Below are 20,433 nucleotides of genomic sequence, written 5' to 3' on the forward strand. Positions count from 1 at the left end.
ATGTATTAAAAAACCACAGGACTTCCGCAACGTCACTAATGACACGTATTCAAAATGGCGGCCGCGGCTATGGTATGTGGAAAAGCGAACTCTTTTTCTTGAAAGTACACATTGCTCATACTGTCTTCCCCTAATTAACTCAGAGAAAATGCTGTTCTTGTAGCAGAGTAGTGGTCTGTCTTAGTCGATGAGCAACATATTAACAATATCTAGGTACAGAATTACTAGAGTTCGCTGCTGTTTGAATGTCGATGTGACGATTTTGCTAACTGCTTGCTGTAGTTAACATTAGCTAGCTGTCGCTACCTAGCTTGACTGTAATTGGGGGCTTAAAAATATTTTTATCATGTTGTCTGGTATAATACACTGTTCAGACAGAGTATGACTAACCACGTACTCTGTTGTTTGACTGTCATTTGTTGTACCGCCAAGAGAAATCAGCTATCCGAACTTTGGCTTAACGTTAGCTTTTAGCAGCTCTGTCCGGCAGCGCCAGTTTGACGTTGTTGTCGGTGTAGTTGGCTAACAGTGCGGAAAGATGACAGCATGTGATGAGCTAAGTAGGCAAATATAATGTGAACTAAAACTCTCTGTTATTCTATAGCGGTGGTACTGTCATATAACTTAAATGTTAAAGTCAAAAGCCACGCTTGCTAACTTCCGTCGTTGCCATATAATACACTCATAGTGCTTATAAAATGCATTTGAATGTGTCCCCTGGACTTTTTCATGATTTTCCAGTACTGACTCACACAGCAGAATTAGACGTTCTGACACGAGAATAGCAAATTACTTAATCATGTCAAACTTTAGCTTTAACTTTACTTTAGTGTCCATAAGTCCATAAGTATACCCTCCTCCTCCTTTTGAGTTGGAAATGAGTAGTGGCACCCTTCGCAGAAACAGCATTGACTTGGTCTGTATCAGCTTTGCAGTTTTCTCCCACCATTCATTTTTAGACAACTGTTTAAGCTGTTCAGTTGCATCAGAACTGTGAGAGAACAGCAAGTCCTCCAGTCCACAAGTCAAATAGTCATTGAGCAAAACACAGATCCCCACGTTACTCCCTATAGCAAAGCAAGTGCCTTGAAAGGCTGGTTTACTGCTGTGTGTGTAAGTCTGAAGGAGAGATAAATAGTAAAGTGATTTGGATCAAAGCGCTATGTAAATACAGTACATTTCCATTTACAAGTCCATTTAAAGTTTGAATTGGATTTACCTGTGAACTCTGACTTGGCCAATCAGGATATCAGTGTTGTTGTCAAACCATTTTTATGTTGCTGTGGCTTTATGTATGGGACTGTTGTTTTTCAAAATAAATCTTATCACTTCTCGAGCTGCATGCAGTCGGTTTCTCAGAGGGCACGAGGGGAACTCTTTTACACACGCCCTCTGTCCAACACTAGTGTAGGAGTCATGTGAGGCTTTTCTCTTTGACTCTCAGCCATGAGTCTGCTGCTGCTGAATCACCCAGGTCAGGGTTGTATGCACAGTGTCTCCTCTCAGCTTTAGAGCACTTTAGCCCCCTCAGTGTCCACAGGCCATGACCTGTATAGCTGCAAATCTTCACAGATTCCTTCTCATAGGGACCTTCTGTTTTTGATGACAGTCTGCTCCAGGTAGATTCACAGTGGTGCAATGTGTTTTCCATTTTAAAGAAATGCCATACTGTACTCTGGGAAATACTCAGTGTTTTGGAGATTTTCATATATCCCTCACATGATCATTACTTTCAAGTCTTGGATTTGTTTTGACTGTTGCTTTTACTTGATGTCCATTACTGGACTAATACTGTACTATGATTTAATCCATTTTGCTAGGCAAAATACTTCCCAATATGGAAAAGCACTGATTAATTTTCTGGGTGAATTCAGAGATTCACTGAAATGTCACTTTTGGTTTGATGTTTGAGGAAAGCCAGGCATCCTTACCTGCCAGACTTTGTAACACATTTTGATGTGACATTGTCTTCCACACAAAACAACACTTTTGCAGGTGAGGTGGGAACCTGCTACAGATAAATGTTGACACGTTGGTGTGTATACAGTTACATTATGAAAGGGAATTGTTGGGAAGTAGTTTCAGGTTTATTCCTGCCTGAAGGCATTTCTTGAAAGAGATTTGATAGTCTGCTATCAGCACACAACTCTCCTTTTTCTCTTTCTCTTAGAACTCCGCATGGTCTGCACCTCTAACAAATTCACAGTATTTGTAATTAGTCTATAGTCATAGTCTTGTTATGTGGCAAGATAAAAGTGCTCATGTTAAGAATGTTCTTGTCTTAATACACATACACAAGCACACACAATAACTTTTATTTGTCAGATGTCATGACATGCATATTATGTAGTGTTTGTGAGGTAAAGTACAGTATTTGCTGCTGTCTGTGTTGCAGGAGACGTGGTGGGCCTTGCTGCTGTTGTCATTGTTGCCTGCGGTCCGGCCCTTCTATGTTCCCGGAGTCGCTCCTCGGGACTTCCATGATGGTGACACAGTAGATATTAAGGTAAGACTAAGATTCATTTGGTTAGCTTTTCGCTGATTATCAGGCACATTGTGATATGGTTATTCAGTAGTTACCCTCATTGCCGTACATCATGAAGTGATCGGTTTGAACCCAACTGTGGCCTTTCTTTGCAAAGTTTTTTGATCTGTCCATATTCATGTGAGTGTCCACCTCATCCTATACCAAAACATGGGTATTAGGATGCTTTCACACCTGTAGTTAATTTGATTTGATTTTTGACCCATCACACATGTCGGTGTATAGGTTAATTTGCATTAACACACGGAGTGTGATGAACTTAGGTCCGAGGCCATCACTCAGCTGGTTTGCCGAATGATTGAGACCCATATGCTGCCCGTCAGAGTGGTAGATAGCGAGGGATTCAAAGAGCAAGTTCAGTACCTCAAGGCAGAGTATGTTGTGCCATGGAGAGCTACTGTGACTAAACACATTGAAAACACTTTGAGGAGAAGAAGGATGAGCTAAAAGTCAAGCTAGCTAGGGCAGACAAGCTGACTCTGAGCAGCCACTGTTGGACTGTTGGATCACAACTGCCTGTCACCTCATCAGTGCTGACTGGGAGCAGGGCTTCCATTATCTGGTCATTTCTGTTTTTTTACTGGGAAAATCTGTCCCTCCGGTTGAGTCTGGTGTCTTTGGCAAGAGCCATATAGTAGCTGTTTCTGGTTAAACAAAGAGGATCTTACTCTGTAACAAAAACGTCGGCCATAATGTTGCCAGACACAGAATACAGTCTGAGCCTGTCAGTGCTAAAAACAAACACTATTAGTGGTCGGTTTGCTAACACTCGCAGGGATTACATTGCAGCCCGTTTTGTAGTTCTCTCATTCAATACTGAACCAATTAAAAAAATTGTATCCCCATTCGTCACTTGGACACATAAACATGGGAAAATGGGGTCATATATGAAATAATTTTTCCAAGACATGAAATCTGAAACCATGAAATCCAGGACACAACTGATTAATCAAGCATGCTCCTTAGTGAAAAATGAACAGGTTAGTTAACAGTTAATAGCTGTCGGGCTATCAAAAGCAAAATTATCAACACTGACATCCCTGACACAGGCTAACAGTTAACTCATTCATTGGACAGTTTTGGGGACTGTCATTTATCAGTGGCACTGATGAGGATCAAATTCTAGAGACTGACAGAAACATTTCACTTGCTTTTTCATTGAGCCAGACACGTTCCCATGGTTGACAAATGTTCTTTATTAGCATTATTATACAAATCACCCATACAGATCACAGTTCCCTGATCAGCTGATGGATTTAATAGTAGTTTAGAGTTTGAATTTATTCTAAAATCTCATATCTTTGGTCTAATTTGCTTTCACATCAAAAATAAACTGGAGATAAACCAGTTTGGCCAATAATCTGTTAGTTACAGGTTAATGGCTGAACACCCTTTAACCTGTAATTAGCCGGTTAATTTTCAAGAAAAACCACCACAATGTTTTGCCGTTATTTTACCGACCAGCACACCGCTGAGGTCAGTTTCTCTGAAAGGTTGTCTGACAGGTGCCAGACGAAGAGGCTTTGAGTGAGGAGCACACTGGACTGCATCTCACAGTCAGTAGTGATGAAGAGACAGGTAGTTGTGATGAAGCTTCCATTTGTGAGAGCTGTTCAGCAGTCGCTGGTCAAACCAGGTTGTCTGCCCTGGCTAGCTTCTCTTTTAGCTCATCCCTCTTCTCCTCAAGGTGTTTTTAAATGTGTTTAGTCACAATAGCTCTTGATGGCAAAACGTGCTTGGGCTCAAGGAACCAAGCTAGCTATTTGAATCCCTCACCCTCTACCGCACTGATTGGCTGGTGTCTGTCTGTCTGTCTGTCTGTCTGTCTGTCTGTCTGTCTGTCTGTGTGCTAACCTATAGACCAACATGTGTAAATGGTCAAAAATCAATCCCTGGCCCCTGCTGTCTACATTATGTCTCCAAGTGTCCCCAAATTGATCCCGATGCTGTGCTATCGGTGTGTGAATGTGTGTGTGTGAATGGGTATTGCTTGTAATGAGCAGGTGGCACCATGCCACCACTGTGTGAATGCATGAATGCTGGCTGTTTTGTGCTTTGAGTGGTGGGTAAGACTAAAAAAGTGCTTTATAAATACAGTCCGTTTACCATTTACTATAATGGCTACATCTGTGACCCAGTCAGTCAGATTGTTTGTTTTTCAGGCAGTGAAGCTGACCAGCTCCCGTACCCAGCTTCCTTATGAATACTACTCCCTGCCTTTCTGTAAGCCAGAATCTGTTTTCTACAAGGGGGAGAACCTTGGTAAGTGGAATACTGCAGATGTGTGGAATAAGGTCTTTGAAGTTTCTCTAAATTTATCACTTAATTTGACTTCATCCGATATAGGAAAAGCAATGTGATCTTACATGTAATGTAGCGTGCTTATATGTATTTTGTTTTGTTTTGTCTTTTTCAAATCTTTTTTGTAGGGGAGGTGTTACGCGGGGACCGTATCGTAAATACCCGCTACAATGTTGCGATGAACAAGGACAAGAAATGTGAGATGGTGTGCAACAAGAAAAAACTCAGCATAGAGGAAAGCAAGCTGGTTGCTGAGCGAATCCAGGAGGAGTATTATGTTCACCTGTGAGCACCCCGTCCCCTCTGTTGTTACCAGAGGAATCCCCCAAAATGTTCTTATTGACCTATTGCCATGAGGAATACCAATGATTGCTGTAATCTAATTAAGTTTTATTTATTATTTTTATTTAATTTTTTTCAGTGACTCCAGACTCCATAAGTTTCAGTCTAAATTGATTTGTAAAGAAATGATTCAAACAGTTCTTCTTTGGTGAATGGAGGCATTTATCAGTCCTCTAGACTCCTCTGCAAAAATCCGCTCAAAGCAAAGACAGCATGTTTCTCACTGGCAATCATTCACTGGATCATACATGCCAATATTTTGAGAACTTCCATTTCACCAAAAAACACACTGAATATGTTTTTACTAAATTCTGTCATAGTCTTCACATGCATATGAGTCTGGACAAACATAGATGTGAAGTGCAACTTGACTGTTAGGCAGAGGCATCCAATTCTATCTTTGAATGTTCAATATGCAAACCTAGACTGATTGAACACCTCCTTGTACCTTTCAGTATTGCAGACAACCTGCCTGTTGCCACCAGGTTAGAGTTTTACCCCAACAGAGAGATAGGAGGGGAGGAGGAGCCGAAGAAGGACGTGGTGAAAGACATCCAGTTTGAACATGGCTACAGACTGGGTTTTGTCGACAGCAGCAAGGTAGATTTATATAGTGTCTGTCTGTTCTGATACATTATTTGGAGGTGGAGCAAGGAGACGACTTTAGTTTAGTTTGCATTTTCAGCATTGTTTTGCCTTTTATTAATAAAAAACCTGGGAAATCTAAGACAATTTAACCCACGGTAATGGAATACCAGTGGATAAATTGGAAATGGAACAAATGCAGAATGTGTTGGATAATATTTTTTTCCTTGAAATTAATTTCCACATTCTTTTTATTTGTTGAGAACACGCTGTTCTAGCTTTGTGCCTGGGGTCACTGTAAGGCTCGATTAAAAGTCAAATTGCATAGAATCATAATGTAGCCTGCTAAAATTTGTAGACTAGAGTGGGGCCAGCTGCAAATGTGTGTGAGAGATTGGTGATAATGTCTAAGGTATCTCAGGACATAGACTAGCCACACTGTATTTTAGGTAAAACATTCACTGAGAGAAACTTTAAGGTCTGCTCCAGTACAAGATCAGTTGAAAAAGTGGGAACTTGGTAACAAGTAATTCATGTATTTATTCATTTCTGACTAAAATAATAAGTCTGCTTATGTTTTTAAAGAGCACTGATTCTTGTATTGCCCTTTGTCTTTTCTTCCTCACAGTTTTATCTGCACAACCACCTGTCCTTCATCCTGTACTTCCACAAGGAGAAGCTGGAGCAAGGGGATGTTCACAACTACAGGGTGGTGCGATTTGAGGTCATACCCCAAAGTGTAAAAGTAGATGGTAGGTGTCAACACACTCTTTTTGAATTACTTATGGTTGTGTACTGTTTCTGTTTCTATGGTGATTTAAAAACTATTCGAGTAGAAGTGTTGCCTCCCAAGTGGCCAGGTAAGTAAAAAATGTTATCACTCACTTCTTGTAATACTTATTCTGTGTTTATTTATTCTCAGATCTGAAGCCTGTGGAAAGTGACAAGACTTGCACCTTGCCTGAGGCCAGTGGCTCGGCCCCCCAGGAGATTGACCCGACCAAGGAGAATGAAGTCCTCTTCACCTACTCTGTCCACTGGAAGGTCAGTAACCACTGTATGGATTCTCAGTGACTTTAAACATCTTGTAAATACTGTGAATAACCAATAATCAGTAAATTCCTAAAACTGCAAATCACAGTATTTAATCAAGGATTAGTTTGAAGTTAAAACCTGTTTGATTAATTTGTATCCACATATAATCTCAGGGCTGACTCTCTTTAATTCCCTTTAGAGCCTTAGTTTATTACTATTGAGTATTGCAAGGTCAGTTTGAAAATTCAGGCAAATGTTGCAGCAGCTCCTGTTCTCTGGGATATGGGGTTAAACAAAGCTCGATAAAGCCTCTTGTCTCCTCCGTGCAGGAGAGTGAGGTGAAGTGGGCGTCTCGATGGGATACGTACCTGACCATGAGCGATGTCCAGATTCATTGGTTCTCCATTGTCAACTCTGTGGTGGTTGTCTTCTTCCTGTCTGGTATGTCCAATTACTGACAAGTTCTGCTGAGCTCCTCTGCCATCTCTTAAGTGTCCACATCAACACAAGAAAGTATTGTAAGTCATTAGGGCTGTGGCAAAAATCACATGGACTAAATGCACATTTGTGTCTAAAACTAGCAGTCCCTCAATTACAGTTATCATAATTCACTGAGTCTTCTTTCATGTTTTTTGTTACAAATGCCACACATGTATTTATAATACAGGATACTTGGTTAAAATTAGAAATGTGGGCTTTCATGCTAAAATAGTAGTAATACTAGGTATTAGCAGTAATCATCATATAACATGATATTTAAATTAATTTACCCCACATAATTAGTTTCTAAATGTGTTGTTTCTTGTTGCATGTAAACTGGCTCAATTAAACTTGGCTTATATTAAGGATAACTCTTTGTGATAAGAGAGGAATGAAACACTGGCAAATAAAAAAAATTAGCAATATAATGTCAAGTGGAAGAGGACTTCCCTCCCTGGCGCTAACTTTTTGGTGAAGAACAGCAGCTCTTGTTCTATTGCTGATGTAGGCGGACTCCAGAAAAGATCTGAGGAGGTGACCCTTATATGATGAGTCCTTAATTATTATTATTATTAAGTGATGTCTGCTCACAGACCCTTCTTTTGGCCAACTTGAATCTGTAGCATTCTGTTGAAGAACAAAGAAATCTTTTGGATTCTAGTTTTTAGTAGTGCACTGCATCCCATGTCTGTGTAAATCAATAATACAAGAACAAAACCCTTTACAGATGTGTACTATATTATCAATATGAAATGATATTGCATATATAATAAACATTTGAGATTTGTACTGCTCATTTGAAGCTAATATATGGATGTAGTGTACAGAAAGGGATGTCCCTGCATTTACCATTACCATTATAAATTAAGGGGAAACAGAAAAGAAAACATTTCTTGTTAAGGTTTGGATGGTGCTCTGTATGCAACATAAATGTCCTTTGCCACATGCCTGTTTAAAGGGATGCTTAACTGCACTGCTTGTGGTTGTTTTTAGTGATGATAACATATTTTTATTTACATAATTATGCTAAAATGTTTGTGGCCTGGGCTACGTGTCTATGTGTATATATGAAAGCATGTTAGCGTGGACATAGCCAAAGCTGTTTGTTTGGGTGAGGTGATGGTCTGCGTGCTTGTTTGTGTGTGAGGTGAACTGATGGTGCATCGCTTTGCTACTTGGTAGTTGTCGTCTATCGTGCTTAAAAATCACGTCCCGTGCTGCGAAGAATGGGGTGTTACTAAGTAGTGACCATGCAGGAGTCCTAAACTTTTGCTGTAAAAGACGGAAACAGAAAAGACATTTTGCTTGAAATATTAAAGAAACGTGTCATCTTCAATTTTCTGCTGTTTAGAAATCAGATCACCTTTTACTCACTTAGTTATTCACAGTAAATATAGATCTAGATATAGACAGATATATAGACGGATAGCTATAAATAAATATGTAGAAATGTTGAGATTTCTGTCTGTCTCATCCTTCTTTTTCCCTGCTATTCTTCCTCAGGTATTCTGAGTATGATCATTATCAGGACCTTGAGGAAGGACATTGCTAACTACAACAGAGAGGATGACATAGTAAGAAAATACACACCTGACAAAAGACAGTTTGCTTGATGAAGAATACATATAATGTCTCTGAGAAACTGGAAAGATTAGAATGACTTGATTTCAGGGTACCTGTATTTAGTGTTTTTTTCTATTCCCTAACCAGGAGGACACCATGGAGGAGTCAGGATGGAAGAATGTCCATGGTGATGTCTTCAGGCCACCTCAGTATCCCATGATCCTCAGCTCTCTCCTGGGCTCAGGGATCCAGCTCTTTTGCATGGTGCTCATTGTCATCTGTGAGTTTCTTTTTTCTCTGTCATCAGTTCCCTTTAGATCTTGACAGTGTATATCTCTCCTTATCCCACTAGCTTCTTTTCTTATCATTTAGACTTATGGCTCAAATATTAGGTAAAAAATGCTCTCTTTCATATTATCTTACAAATATAAAGCTGCAAAAGATAAGTCTGTGAAATAACAAAATATGCAGAAACAAACCGAAATGTGTCTGTAGCACATGGACAACAGCTTAGAGGAGTATAAAATTCTAAACGTTAACATGCACACAAATACACCGATCAGCCACACCACAAAAACTGTTCCGGCTGGCTCGAGGAACATGACAAAAAGCTTCAGGTCCCAAACTTGCCCCAAAACTCCCCAGATGTCCCCCGATTGAGCATCTGTGGGATGTGCTGGAACAAGTGCAAGCCAGGGAAGGCCCACATCACAACCCACAGGCCCCAAAGGATCTGCCACCACTAATGTGGAGACCCTGTGTCCATGCCTCAACAGGTCTCAGCTGCTATGGCGGCATGAGGGGGGCCCACCAAACATTAGGCAGACAGTTTTAAGGTTGTGGCTGATCAGTTGATATTTGAACACTTTTGATACCAAAATCAAAGTAATATTTTGAACATAGACGTTAACCACACTCTCCCAGTTAACTTCTATCATTTTGTCTTTGACATTAGTTGTAATGACCTGATGAAGAATGTTTCATAGTTTAAAATCACTTTGATGAATTTTGCTAAATACACCGTTTCTTGGCTGACGCAGTGACTTCCTGGAGTTTTGTAATCACAATGAGGTTGCCAGGTAACCAAAGGAGATGCCAAGAATTTACTCACCCTGCCACAGCACAGCTTGTCATTTTTGCATCTGTTCATACTGACTAAACTAATATGATATAAAATATCAATTGGAAAGCTTTTGACAGAGGAAGTCTTGTTCCACGCTCCAGTCTTAGTCCAGACTAAGCTAACCTGTCAGCTCTGGCTTTATATTTGGCATTTAAACATGAGAGTTGTATCAGTTGTCTCATCTCATTCTTGGCAAGAAAGCTAATTTCCAATATTGAATTATTACTTTGAAAGGGCTTCTTATTTACACAGATTTCTAAAATTATATTACTATGTAAAACTGTATAAATTCATATTGTGTGTGTGTGTGTGTGTGTGTGTGTGTGTGTGTGTGTGTGTGTGTGTGTGTGTGTGTGTGTGTGTGTGTGTGTGTGTGTGTGTGCGCGCGCGTGTGTGTCTGTGTGCGCGCGTGTGTCTGTGTGTGATAGTTGTTGCAATGTTGGGCATGTTGTCTCCATCCAGTAGAGGAGCCTTGATGACCACTGCTTGCTTCCTCTTCATGTTCATGGGGTAAGGGCCGTATTCCTATCACTGATCCTCATTAAGAAAATCCCAAAGATGTCAGGAAATAAGTAATGGCGTATTTTCACAGTGGATGTTTCTCTTCCAGTGTATTTGGTGGCTACTTTGCTGGCAGACTGTACCGCACACTGAAGGGCCATCGGTGGAAAAAAGGAGCATTTTGTGTAAGTGGATAAGTAAAATCCTCAGTGTGGAAAGAATTGACTCTCATCACACCCTGTTTGTTTGGAGTTCTTCAAGGCTTTTTATGTGTACTTGAAGATGAGCTTAAATTGACTTCATTGGTGTTGCTGTGAGAGGGAGGCTTAGGTTTTGTTTGTTTTGTCTCCACTGTAGACAGCAACTTTGTATCCTGCAGTGGTTTTTGGAATCTGTTTCATCCTCAACTGTTTCATCTGGGGAGAACACTCCTCTGGGGCGGTGAGTATCATGACTCAGATAAAATGTATGCATTCCACTTACATTCATAGCAAATTAGGAAAGGCTAACTACTCTATTGCAATAGTGACGCTGTAATCAAAGATCACTTGTAATACTTGATTTAAAGGGAATATTCAGCCTAAATTACTTTAAACATAAAATATAATATAACCCTTACGCTTTTCACTGCAGAGGTTTTGCTGGTACACTACAACACCTTCTGAACTATTTTCTAATTGATTACTAATTAGGAGCCATGTAGGTGTGCAGTTTGACTCCATGCTCTAATTTTAATATTATTAGTACAATCACATTGAGTGTTTAAACATGGTGTTTTGTTTCTTGACAACTGTCCTTGTGTCCCTGCTCTCTTCATTCGCCACCTCAGGTTCCCTTCACCACAATGCTGGCCCTGCTCTGTATGTGGTTCGGTATCTCCATGCCTTTGGTCTACCTGGGCTACTACTTTGGCTTCCGCAAACAGCCGTATGATAACCCAGTGCGCACCAACCAGATCCCCCGGCAGGTTCCAGAGCAGCGCTGGTACATGAACAAGTTTGTAGGGTGAGTGTTAAACCAGTCTGACAGGCTGCTCTTTGTCTAATGCCAGTCACTGGCATGGCTAGTGGCTGCAGTGTAGCATTTGAGCTGTTAAGTTGAGGTGTGCTTTCTTGTGATAAAATATTTTCTGTCCACTAGAATCCTGATGGCTGGGATCCTGCCATTCGGTGCCATGTTCATCGAGCTCTTCTTCATTTTCAGTGTGAGTGCAACCGCTCACCTCACAGATCACCTCTTCTTCACCAGCCCGATCACCTCATTGTCTTGTCTGTCTTACGTAATAGAGATAGAGTTTTCCCAAATTGTTCAGAAGTTACATTTAAAGGATAAGTAAGTGATGTGAACTCAGTGCCTTGGTCCTCACATGTCAGCGGTACTGTGTGTTTCACCACCTACAGGCCATCTGGGAGAATCAGTTCTATTACCTCTTTGGCTTCCTGTTTCTGGTCTTCATCATCTTGGTGGTCTCCTGCTCTCAGATCAGCATTGTAATGGTTTATTTCCAGCTGTGTGCAGAGGTAAGTTCTTTTAGACTAGGTGTGAATACAGTTCTGTAGTCTGTAATTTATGATTCTCTGTTGGCTGCATGGCAGCCATATGACTGATCAGAAAGATTACTGTGGTGATTTGGTTTGAATGCTCTGCAGCTCTGCAGGGGGCAGGTGGTGGGGTTGAGCATTGGAGTGACCCAGTTTCCAGCATAAAACAGCTCTTTTGCTTCTACCTGAACCTTACCCGCATCCCTCATGCTTTGTTTTCTCCTCACTATCAGGACTACCGATGGTGGTGGAGAACTTTCCTGGTTTCAGGAGGCTCTGCGTTCTACGTCCTCATTTATGCCGTCTTCTACTTCGTCAACAAGGTAAAAGAGGCTGTCTCCACAGGAGACACTTCTTTGGTTCTACTGCAGCTGAAGAAATCAGTGCTGCTTTTAATTCAACACACTATTCTCATTTGTAACAATCATTAGAGTGATGATACATGTTGTTTTTTAGTATCCATGACAATGTCATCAAGGTTTTTTTGGGTTCCACTGTTTGGCAGAAAACATGCATTATAACTGGGGGCACAGAGTTTGAAAGATGGTGTTGAAGATGGTGTGGGTGGCTGTGTCAAAGGAATTCGAGTGGGTAATCTCTGGTTTATTGGTCTGACGGCTCCTCTTGCCCACACTGAACTCTAAGTTGCTCCCAATGGGCAGGCCCGCCCTGTGCCTTTTCCAGACCAGCACGTCTGCCCGGTCTGTCCAGCAGTCTATATGTTGAAGTATCCTCGGGCAAGATACTGAACCCCAGTTCCCCCCAAATATGTGCCGTCAGCACCTGACTGTGTGAATGGTTATTGCTTGTAATGAGTGTAATGTGTGAATGGGCGAATGGAGACTTGTGTTGTAAAAAAGCATTTTGAGTGGTCGTCACACTAGAAGAGCAACATACAAATACCTGTAACATTTCATCAGTTTGAATTGAATGCTGTCCGATGAATGCAAAGGCTGCAGCAGCACAACATTTAACAATGCACAAATTAAATGCATGTCTTGTTTGTCTTATTATCATAATCTCTTTTGCACAAAGAAAATAAAATCAAGTGGTTAGACACCCAACACTTGGTAACCCTAACCCTTGGGCACTATTGGCAAATAAAATGTGAGCATTGTGCTCATAAGCGTTCTGTTATTTCTGAATGAAGCCCTAACCAATATTAACATAACAGAGTGTGTGTCTGAAAGACTCAAAGCCATCAGTTTGACAGTTTGATGAAGCCAGCTCTGTAATGTATTCCATGACTGAACAGGGCTCTCTGCTGCTTTGATCTTATCCAGAATCTGTCTCTTACAAGTTTGGTACCAAATGTACGGAGGTGAATACGAGATTGCCAGGCTGCCCCTTAGATAGAAACCATCCGGAGCAGAAAGCTTGAGATGGGCAGCATATTGAAACTGATTCCTCTTCTCTTCATTTCTCTCCAGCTGGACATTGTGGAGTTCATCCCCTCCCTCTTGTACTTTGGCTATACGACCCTGATGGTCCTGTCTTTCTGGCTGCTAACGGGCACGATTGGCTTCTATGCAGCCTACATGTTCATCAGGAAAATCTACGCTGCGGTCAAGATCGACTGAGTGTCACTGACGCTGCTGTTCTTGTTGGGGTTTTTTTTGTTGTTTGATTTTGTCACATTCTGTTTTTTTAATGTATATATTTTTTATTCTTCATGTCTTACAAGCACTGACTTGTGTGTCGAGGGAACCGAGAGGGGTGCTTTTTACGGCGCAACAGCCCCACCCACTGGCCTCATGGGGAAGAACAGCAAGGTGGCAGAGCTAAACCAGCTGTTTCTCTCTTTCCCTCTCCCCCCTCGCTTCTACCCCCCTCCTCTTTCCAGGACAGAAACCCAGAGGAATTGTCCTCTGATGGACAGTTAATGTCCTCTGCTGTTTCACCTTGCACACAACACAGTGGGCCAAAGCTTGTCAAATGATGGTTTCTGCACATTCTTATTTTGTCTTTTCATTTGTGTTATGAGTCTAACTTATCCAGGTTTTTATTTGTCATCACAGGATTTATCTGATTTCATTTCTTTCAATCGTCTTCTGGGAAGCTGTTTTCATCTGATTTCTGTCTTTACTCTTTCCATTGTTTCTATTTTCAGATGTCTCTTTGGTTTTGTTTTGGAGACTTCGGAGGTCAGGGAAGGATTGGGGAGTCTTAATTGCGGTTATGGTGTTGACTTTGTTGTGTTGGACTGATAACGATGGAAATTATGCTGGGAAGTTCTACATTGTAACACAAGAAAGGATAAATTAAATGTTCTGTTATTTTTTACTCCCGTTTCCATGTCCTGGTGTGCCCGTGTTAACCACAACTGTATCGAAATATTAGCTTCTCCTTCCAAAACGATGGGTCTCTTATTAATGTCAAAATATGGGTCCGTTTGCTGTAAATGGCAGAACAGGTCTGATTGGGGCTATGAACCGATGCCCTAAAGCAGTGGACTGTTGGCTGAAGTTACTGAAGCTGGAGGCAAGGAAAAGCTATGGTCAAACACAGAAAAGACAAGGAGGAGTAACCCTTTGTATTTGTAAGCCTACAACACAAATCTGTGTTTGAAGCTATTCAGTAGAAACTATGATAGAGTCAGTTTTTTTCCGCTCATTAACCATGCTGTCAGTGTAGCCTGAGCAGTGCTGGGCGCCTGCTGAACTATGCAGTAATGGAGACAAAGAGCAAAGCTGCTGTTTGTGAAGGTTATTTCAAAGGACCATTTTGCTGAGAAATGAAGCCTCATTTCTTCACGCTGGAATCTAATGTATGATACATTTTTGTGTATACTATGAAAAAATGCAGCGAGATCACCGCTGTGTTTCTACCAGTCGTGGTAGATATTTGGACAGTGCTTGGGTGTCATGGCGGAGTCTTGAAATGTAATCCAGTGTTCTCATTAGATATGTACGGTCAATGTTTTGTGTAGACACATTCTCTGGAATTACAGCTTGTTTTTTCCCTTCTTTTCAAAGGACATTTGGGGGCTTACAAAAATGTGGTTATATTTTCCTGTGTTTCATTTTTTGGCTAAAAACTTGAGAAATACATTTCAAACACTGGTGGAACCTGATCAAAAATTTTGCTTGACAAGAAACTCAAGCTAAGGGCTTCCCAGACAACCGATGTATTTTACTGTAGCTAAATTAGAATCAGATTGCATCATGATCGTGGCATTAGAGGAATAGTTTGACATTTTGTGAAATACACTTCTTGCAGAGAGTGAGATGAGAAGATTGATGCCACTCATAACTTTCTATTGATTATGAAACCACAACCAGCAGCTGGCTAACTTAGCAAGTGTAGTAACAGTAAGTAACAGAAACTAGGCAGGCTGCAAGCTGCTTTCTACTGACGTCTTGTTGCTAAGCTAACCAGCTGCAGGAGTAGCTTCATATATAGCGTACATCTAACGGTGAAAGAAAGCAAATGAAGCACATTTCCCAAAATGACAAACTGTCCCTTTAAAGGCAACATAGGCAGATCAATATGTATCTGAGGCACAGAGCAGTTATCATTCTCTGGTGTCCGATGACAGATAACAAGTCCAGCAGAACACTGGTGCATAATTACAATATCGTTTAGTGGGTGTCAGGAGAATATCCCTAAGACTGAAATCCAACAAGTAGCACAGACCTGAAAAGATCACAATCTCCTAAACAAAACCTCTTAGGTGAAAGGAAACCCGGACAGCATGCGCTGCACCCTCTGAGCCCTTCAGGTAAATATTTATTGGAGTTGTATTTAACTAATTGTAGTGAAGAACTGAAGTACTTCACTGGATTGGTTTTTAGTGGTTGGCGTTTTTGCACAGGAGTAAAGGTGATTTTCAGTGCGGGGCTGTACAGAGGAGGGACAGGTACCGAGATCAACCCCGATTCTCCAGGGGCAAAGCAGTAGATGAATGAATGGCTCGTCCCCCTGTGCCCCCGCCTTCCTTCATTATAATCAAGCCAAACCAGCCCTTGTTAAGATATGACCGAGCTGCTAGAAGAAAGTGAGACAAGCCAAATCAGTGGAGTCACCGCTGCCACTTGCTGCGGGACACGACTGCTGAGTAAAGCCCCAGAGGTTGCCTCGATTCAAATGAGTGCACTCGTGTATTGACCATTGCACTTCATTCATTTCCACTCCATCAGACATTCAGACACATCTCTTTACTGCACCACCCTCTGTATTGTGTCAAAGAGCTACTGAGCTCTGACACTTGGCTGCTGTCTTACGTAAAGACAGACACTCCTGCTGTTGACGTGCACATGGCAGGGAGATTTTTTTACAGACAGACTTTCAAGAGGCCTGAGTCATGCGTGTGTGTGTATGATCCAGGGGTTTACAATGTAGATAAACAGCTTTGTATTTGTTAGTTTCGCTGTTCGTGGCGCTCTCTGTAATGATCCTGTTATCGTTTTAGCCAAACGCATGATGCTCATGATGACTGTCGAGGAACTTGTTTCTGTTACTTTTCTCTTTATTTTACAGAATGTCCAATTACAAAATGTACAATGACAAAACAATAAAGTGATGACAAGTTGAATATGTAAATCAGCTTCCACTGTGTTTTGAAATATTCTTAAGGCGGCATCAGATGATTTACACACACTGTTCAGTGTGGCTCAGGTTGGAGGAGTCCTCACACTGTAAGCCACATATGTCAAACTGATTCCATAAAGGGCGGTGTGGCTGCAGGTTTTTGTTAAAACCAACGAGGAGCACACCAGGCCAACCAATCAACATCAAGGGATCACTTAGTTATCAGCTGAAGACTGAAATCAGCTGATTTGATTCCAGCCTGGTGTGCTCCTCCCTGGTTGGAAAGAAAACCTGCAGCCACACGGCCCTTTATGGAATCAGTTTGACATGCCTGCGTTTCCACTCATGATGTGGCTGTGGAGAAGCTTCCAAAGCCTGACAAAATCTCATCAGAGTATCTCAGTTTGGACTTGGAGACATGAAATTTTGCAGATGTTTCTCCACAGAGGGATCCCCTGACTTTTCCTGTAGCGTTGTCATGACATTCACGTTTGTCTTTTTGAGTGATGCCTCCCATAAGCATGTGTGGGCCGGTCTATCTCGCCTACTGTGTATCGCAATGCAAAGCAGTGGAGCGCTCACGACAACTGGCCGGGTCGTGTCTAGCGTTTTTCCAGCCCAGCTTAGTTGCAACCACGACCACTTCCGTGTGACAAACATTGGAGCTACTTTCTATGGTAACTGACAGCTCTTCACCAGCAGCCATAAGTACAAGTCATCAAAATGGTAGAGAAGATGTAGTATTAGGATTAGCCACTGGGCCAGCATCCACAAGACGCGGTCATCTACATCTAACTGCTCTCTCCAAAGCCGCAGACTGACACTCGCTGTGTTCCAGCATCTGTTGGACCCTCTGCAGATGGCAGTATGACGCCATATTCTGTCCTATATTCTGTATTCTGTCTGCTCTATTTCAAAATCTTGAAGAGTTAGGTGGTGTATTACCTTGTTGGAGTATCTATGCATGGTTCCTTTCTTCATTCTAACCAGGACTTAACAGCCATAGCAGGAAGACCCCAAACACGACAGGGCTGCTTCACCTCTGTGTAACACTGAAAGCCAGAGAGAAGAGGAAACATTAAACATTCATTACTATTGGTTTTCAGCCAACCATAAAAAAGACGATAACCCTTATATCAATTAGTTATAAGTAATGTGACCTCATCCAGCTCCTCCACCTCAGTGGCCCTCATCTCTCCAAGGACGTCGTACTCCTGCTGCCTTTTTGGCTATCATACAGCTGCTGGCAAGCAGATAAACCACAAGCTGTCGCAGTGACTCAACAGCACACAGCAGAGTAGAAGCTCTCGGCCACATCTCTGATCATTTCCGACACAGGTCTGAGTTACTGCAACACCCAGTTCTTACATCACGCCTCCTTGAATGGGACTGTGGATGCACACACTTGCTTTATCCTCTTAGTCAGTAGCAATGTGGGTAGACTGGCCCCCGCTGTTCTGCTGCTAATCGCTGGCCCTGAACTCCCTGTGAGGGTCAAACAGATCCTAAAGTTACTTTGAGGAATGTTTGTTATTACACTTCATCCGTGTCATTTGTTAGCTGTGATGCTTTTATAAGCCCATAGTTTCTGTCAGTTAACCACAGGGGTCCAGTTATCACTTACATTACTGATCTGCTAGCTAGCATATTCAATGCTTTCAAAATTGTAAATGTATTCTAGAGACAAGGCGGATAAATGGAAGAGGTACAAACACATTTTTAGCCTGGAACTGAAAGTAGTAAGAACAGGAGCTGGAGCACCAGGAGTTGGAGCTGAGCAGAAGTCAGTCATATTCATGCTGATGGGTGCATACTTTCAGAAGCAGAGGTTTGCAGACTGATACCACTTCAGCTCAGGAAGATCCCAGTGAAACTCAGAGATGCAGAGCGCCTCAGGTCTCAGAGAGGTCCAGCAGACACCTACCAACCTTCATTGAGTGGAGTAGGTGGAGGTGCAGGTGGCGCTGGAGTGGGGCAGAGATTGGTGCGTCTTCTCTTGTTCCCCTCCTCTGGCACACTGTCGCTGTCTGATGTGGTGTCTGCAACGCAAAAAGTAGTTGAGATGATAAAAAAAACATATCTGAAGTTGCTTAAAATCTGAGAACTTTTCTTTTTTCCATTTCAGTTCGTTCCTGAGAACCATCATGACACCATCACCTGTTACCAGTCAACCTGTTCACCTGTGGAATGTTCCAGGTGTTTTTGGAGCGTTCCACATCTTTCCTGGTCTGTCCCAGCTTGTTTCACACCTGTTGCTGCATCATGTTTCCACTTCAGTACATGTCAGAAAGGATTAGCAAGTCACTTTGCTAATTATTGGATGATGGTCACTGCAATGATCCCTTCTTCATGCAAATGCCAGTCACACAGTGGTGCTGCAATATCTGGACCAGATTCACCAGCATTCACATCTGTTCTTGTGTTTCTGCCATTGTTAACACAATCAGGGTGTTTTCAGTCCAACAATCCTTCCACTACCTGGCCATTGTAATCAGTTTTGTCTTTCCCCCGTAACATATTATGTGCAATAAAGTCTCCACACCACTAAATGCTATTTCCTCAAGTCTACTGAGTTCCAACTGTCTGCCCACATTTCAACAACCACACACTTTAACATACTAACATATAACTGCCAGTATCAGTATTTCTGCAGGGCATGCCCCCCTTCACAAAGGTGACACAGCCCCATTCTGCCTCATCTTCCCTGCCTGCCTGATTGCCTCATAGCCATTTATTATGAAATCTAAACTTGGTTTTAGCCATGATGATGAACAGCTTCAACTCGTGACCATTAGCAATCAACAACTGTTAACGACTGTTAATATTAATCATTACACTGCATTTCTTGACAACCCTCAATACTTCACTCATCTCTTACTTCCTCCCATCTTACATATCGGCTGCAGTTAAATTAAATCCAATTCTAAATCACTGGACTGGGCCTTTGAAAGACATGTCTATTTGCCTGTCAAGGTGTTAAATTCTGGTTTGTCCCTCTGCGTGTCTGAAATTTTCAGTGTCTGGAGGGCTATGATCAAATTACAAAGTCTGTCTCATGGTGTCCCGATCCTCTCAAGTCCTTTTCACAGGCTCTCCAGGTTCCTCCAAAAAAAAATTCTGTGAAAAGATTTCTATTCTTGATTTATTGCACAGTTGGCATCCCATAAGTGTAGGCCCCGATGTGTCACAGTCAGCTCAGTTGATGTAAGTATAGGCTAACTCCATAGTACTATAATTATGGCGGTCTTGACACTCAGTTTATGCTTGCAGCCCTCTGAGACATAATCGAGACCCTGGTCCAGTATGAGGGTTAGACACAGCGGGGCACAAGCCACTAGTCAGATAGGCTGAGATGTTGTACTATTTGAAACCATTTTTGTTGCATTGATTCACTTCATGGCCCAGGGGTTTCATGAGGGGGTGCAGCTTCGATGGTCAGCAAAGCAGGAACACAGGTGTGGAAGGAGTTCAGGAAGGCAGTGGAGAAGGACTTTGACTTGAAGTGGCAGACTTAAGAAGGGAAAGCAGAGCTCGGCTCAGGCTGTGTCCAGCTGTCAGGCGCTGGACAGAGTCCTCCTGAACCTGACCAATGTCCTCTGTGGAGGAGGCAGAGTTTAAAGACTTGAGAAAAGCCTCACTTGTATCCCTGGCAGAGTTCTGAAGTAGTCAAGAAGGTCCTTGGTGACAAGGTGCTACGCGCGAACATTTTTGGTCCGTCACACACCTCTGCTGTGTGGAGGTCAGGGACAGTACAAGTACTGGGGTGCTGGATTCTATTTTTAAACAGGTGACCAGAGGGTGGACGCCAGTTATCAGGGGATCATACTGCAGGGTTGAACCCCAAATCCAGGAGGAGCAATGCAGGTTCCATGCTGGCTGTGGAACAG

The 20,433-nt window shown here is 42.1% G+C and overlaps 1 protein-coding gene across 1 annotated transcript; it reads left to right on the forward strand.

Annotated features, from left to right (window-relative positions):
* The first annotated feature begins 48 nt into the window (after nucleotides 1-48).
* On the forward strand, nucleotides 49-16,019 carry tm9sf4 (transmembrane 9 superfamily protein member 4). Its single transcript, XM_041946438.1, has 18 exons — nucleotides 49-72; nucleotides 2,396-2,506; nucleotides 4,708-4,807; nucleotides 4,975-5,131; nucleotides 5,644-5,788; nucleotides 6,402-6,525; nucleotides 6,696-6,817; nucleotides 7,138-7,249; nucleotides 8,792-8,862; nucleotides 8,999-9,131; nucleotides 10,403-10,484; nucleotides 10,585-10,660; nucleotides 10,833-10,916; nucleotides 11,305-11,480; nucleotides 11,616-11,679; nucleotides 11,876-11,995; nucleotides 12,250-12,339; nucleotides 13,447-16,019. Exons 1-18 carry the CDS (start codon nucleotides 55-57, stop codon nucleotides 13,594-13,596), a joined length of 1,935 nt encoding a protein of 644 aa, XP_041802372.1. The 5' UTR covers nucleotides 49-54; the 3' UTR covers nucleotides 13,597-16,019.
* Nucleotides 16,020-20,433: the final 4,414 nt, after the last annotated feature.

The sequence above is a fragment of the Chelmon rostratus genome, chromosome 10 (genome assembly GCF_017976325.1).
Source record: "Chelmon rostratus isolate fCheRos1 chromosome 10, fCheRos1.pri, whole genome shotgun sequence".
Taxonomy (NCBI): Eukaryota; Metazoa; Chordata; class Actinopteri; order Chaetodontiformes; family Chaetodontidae; genus Chelmon; species Chelmon rostratus.